At 39.7% G+C, this 3,274-nt stretch overlaps 1 protein-coding gene across 1 annotated transcript; it reads right to left on the reverse strand.

Annotated features, from left to right (window-relative positions):
* Positions 1 to 1,719: 1,719 nt before the first annotated feature.
* LOC6561546 lies at positions 1,720 to 3,274 on the reverse strand. Its single transcript, XM_001988779.3, has 2 exons — positions 3,148 to 3,274; positions 1,720 to 3,082 (listed from the first exon to the last, which is right to left on the reverse strand). Exon 2 carries the CDS (start codon positions 3,054 to 3,056, stop codon positions 1,908 to 1,910), a length of 1,149 nt encoding a protein of 382 aa, XP_001988815.1. The 5' UTR covers positions 3,057 to 3,082; positions 3,148 to 3,274; the 3' UTR covers positions 1,720 to 1,907.

Consider the following 3,274-nt stretch of genomic DNA (forward strand, 5'->3'; position numbering starts at 1 on the left):
ACCCGAACTTTATGATATTTTAGTTGGTTTAATCAATTTATAGTTGTGGTTCCAGTCAATTGTAGTCAAAGCAGGGGACTATCACATTTACTAAACCTCACTCAATATGTAAATCAACTTAATATTTTCCCTTTTCTTATTCTTTTAGTTAATAAATTGACAGAACAGCATCTCGAGTTGACAATTTTATGGAAAGTCCATTTAAATATTGTTATTTGACGTGTTGGATTTCTTTTTAACTTTTGTTTTTTTCTTTTAATTGAATGACAGGTTTCATAAAACTCAAGTTATTTTTTATAAACACTAAACTAATATATTGGTATTAAAGCAGCATTGCATATTTTGAATTTTAAATATTGTTGGTGCCCAATCGTGCCCAATCCTATGCAGTAGTTGGGATGCTGCCACTTTGATTTTGTGCAATCGTTTTTGCCGGATATTGTTGTTAGTTTTTACTTTCGAGTTTGCTTGTTGTTTGTATTCGGAGGGCCTTTTGTTTTACAGGGAATGCATTGAGATATTTTTGGTGTTGTTATTGTTGATGGTGCTTGGCTACTACCGTGTCCTATTTGTATCCTGTCGGCTGCGGCACCTCGCACACATTTATGTCTATTGGCGCGCGTCCATTTCCATTTCATTTCCGTTATTGCAAAACTTTTCGTATTAAATATATTTTTCTCTGTTCTGTTGCATGCCGCGCGCTGCGATTGTTTCATTTCGATGACTTTGTTGTTGTTGTTGGTTGTATTGTTGCTGGTTTTTACACTTTTGCACAGTTGCTTTTATTTCTGGTACTTTATGCGCCCGTTGCCATTATTGCAGTTGTTTCCTTTATTGTACCACTAGTAAGCACAAAAATGTTTGCATTTGCATATAAATATATGAGATGTATGTATATATGTATACTACAAACATCTGTATACTTTGAGGCCTCCACTTATTTAATGTGGCATACTTACGAGGGACTGCGGAGTGAAGGGAGTTGGCGCAATGGCTTTCAAATTGACATGCAATTTGTTATAATTGCCACTCCCCAGCGCAATGTTGCGTTCTAATAACTCGCATACTATCCACTGAAGCGAGTCCGCCAACCTGACCCTGATTAGGCAACCAGCCGCCAATTTGTTGTTGCTGCAATTAGCATGTTGCGCTGCCATAAATAAAATTAACCACAACGTTCCAAACAACATGGTCAACAATGTTGCCCCGGTTAGCTAAAGTTTTCCCCGTCAAAAGCTCTGCAATTATTTTTCATATACCCTCACTTCCAAAGAGTTATGGAAGTTTAATAAAAGCTACGCATTTTTTTTTTTAAAGCTACAAACATGTATTTCTATGTAAAATATTTAAAGCTAATAATTAATTTTAAAAGTAGTGTAGTGTACTACTACACTATATCAAGGGAAGAACTTAACTAACTTTGCTGAGCATAACTTGTAGAAAAACCTTTGAATATTCTAAACTAACATTGATAGCAAATTTAACCGACTATTATCTGATGATCTCTGGCATACACTCCACAATAGATAGTTGAGAAGTGTTTTTACATTCGACAAGTTCCGTTGGCATATCACACATTTGCTGACCCTACACTTGTCTTTTTGCTGATTTTTAGTGAGTTTCGGTACAAATTAAACAAATGTTTTTGCATATTTTATAAGCCAACACGCTGTGCCCAATGCGCTGGCCAATCCGCAACCGACCACAAAATGTAGCACATTTAAATTAATGATACAAAATGTCAGCAAAATGTTCAACCGCAAATCATGTTGAATATTTTTTTTGTGTATTCGAAAGAGTAGGGTAAATGTATTTGGTCATGGTAAATTGCATTTGTTTGCTTTCTTAGTTAAAACTGAAATGTTTCAAATGAAAAATGTAGTCAGTTCGTTGAGCATCAGCGATGTTTATGAAATAACGGCGTCCTTAAACCAAAAAGCCATGCGATCTTCTCGGCATCTCTTCAGAGGTTCAGTAGTTGTATACATGCCGCGATCCAGGGAATTGAAACGGTTGTGTTTGAACTCATTGCCAGCCTTCAGGCGATCGCTTAGAAGTGCCGCCTTCTCGGCCAGCGATTTGGTTGTCTGCATCGAGAGTTCTAGTTCCTTTTTAACTGATTCGGCTAACTCCTTCAGCGATGCTCTTTTCATCGATTCTACGGCATTATTCTTCTTAATATTTGTGCGCGGCACATTATCTCCTGTTTGTGACCTTATCGAAATGCGTGAAATTTTGTCTGCTTGATTGGCACTGTCTATGGACTTGATAGATATGCGAGAAGTTTTATTTGCCTGCAGGTCACTTGACTCCGACTTAATCGATGCCTTATTGGCCTGATGAACACTCGCCCGGGATACATTGTCCTCCTGTTGCGCCACCGTCTGAGATTTCAATGAGGCCCGAGAGTATCTGTTCACCTGGTGGGCTCCTGCGCCTGCTCTTGAGACATGGTCTGCCTCTGTGTGCCCGCTTTTAGTTGTGTCTGTGGTTCCTTTGGTCTGCTTCAGCGTGATATTGGATTCCATGCGCTGCGCACTGGCAAGTGAATGCACGCTGATATTGGAGGCCATTTTAGGGCCGACAGCAGAATGAACACTCTTCCTGGAAGCGGCAGTTGAAACGCCATCCACTTGGGACATTAAGCTTGATTTCGATCGGTGATCCCTGACGGGCAATAATGTAGTCACTGAATCGTGTGACTTGTTGTCCCTACACCGAGCCTCTGACAAATGGGCTTTGGGCTCGCGACCCGCATAAATGCGCCGCTCATCTGCTGCCAGTTGCTTTGCAGCGGCCATCTCTTCATTTATGGCTTTCGAGAGGGCAACTTCGCCTCTTTGAGATCTGACAAGCTTCATTTCAGATGCCTCCTTCTTGGTCAACGTTCCTTGCGAAATCGATCTGTTGGCAAGCTCCTTTGGCGGCGGCCAAGTAGCGAATACAGGTGGCGGATATGTCGGACTGCTTGGTATCTCATACTCATAGGGCTTGTTATTTACGGACGGACCAACGCTAAACGGATTAAAGGGTTGACCTTCATCATCCATAAACATGTTTTCTTGTTAAAAGATTCACCGTTCTGCAATTGATTGCGGCAGCTAACAAATGCCTTTTATTTCGATTATTTATTTATTAAATACTTACAATCTGCGGAGGGATAGGTTGACCAAATAGCACCAGATTTTTAAAATAATTGTTATGCCGAAAATATTTTTGTATTACAGTAAGTTTTATTCTGAAGTTTTATTTGATTCCCCTGGAATTTGACAAT

This window comes from Drosophila grimshawi, unplaced genomic scaffold (assembly GCF_018153295.1).
Source record: "Drosophila grimshawi isolate 15287-2541.00 unplaced genomic scaffold, ASM1815329v1 contig_1377, whole genome shotgun sequence".
NCBI lineage: Eukaryota > Metazoa > Arthropoda > Insecta > Diptera > Drosophilidae > Drosophila > Drosophila grimshawi.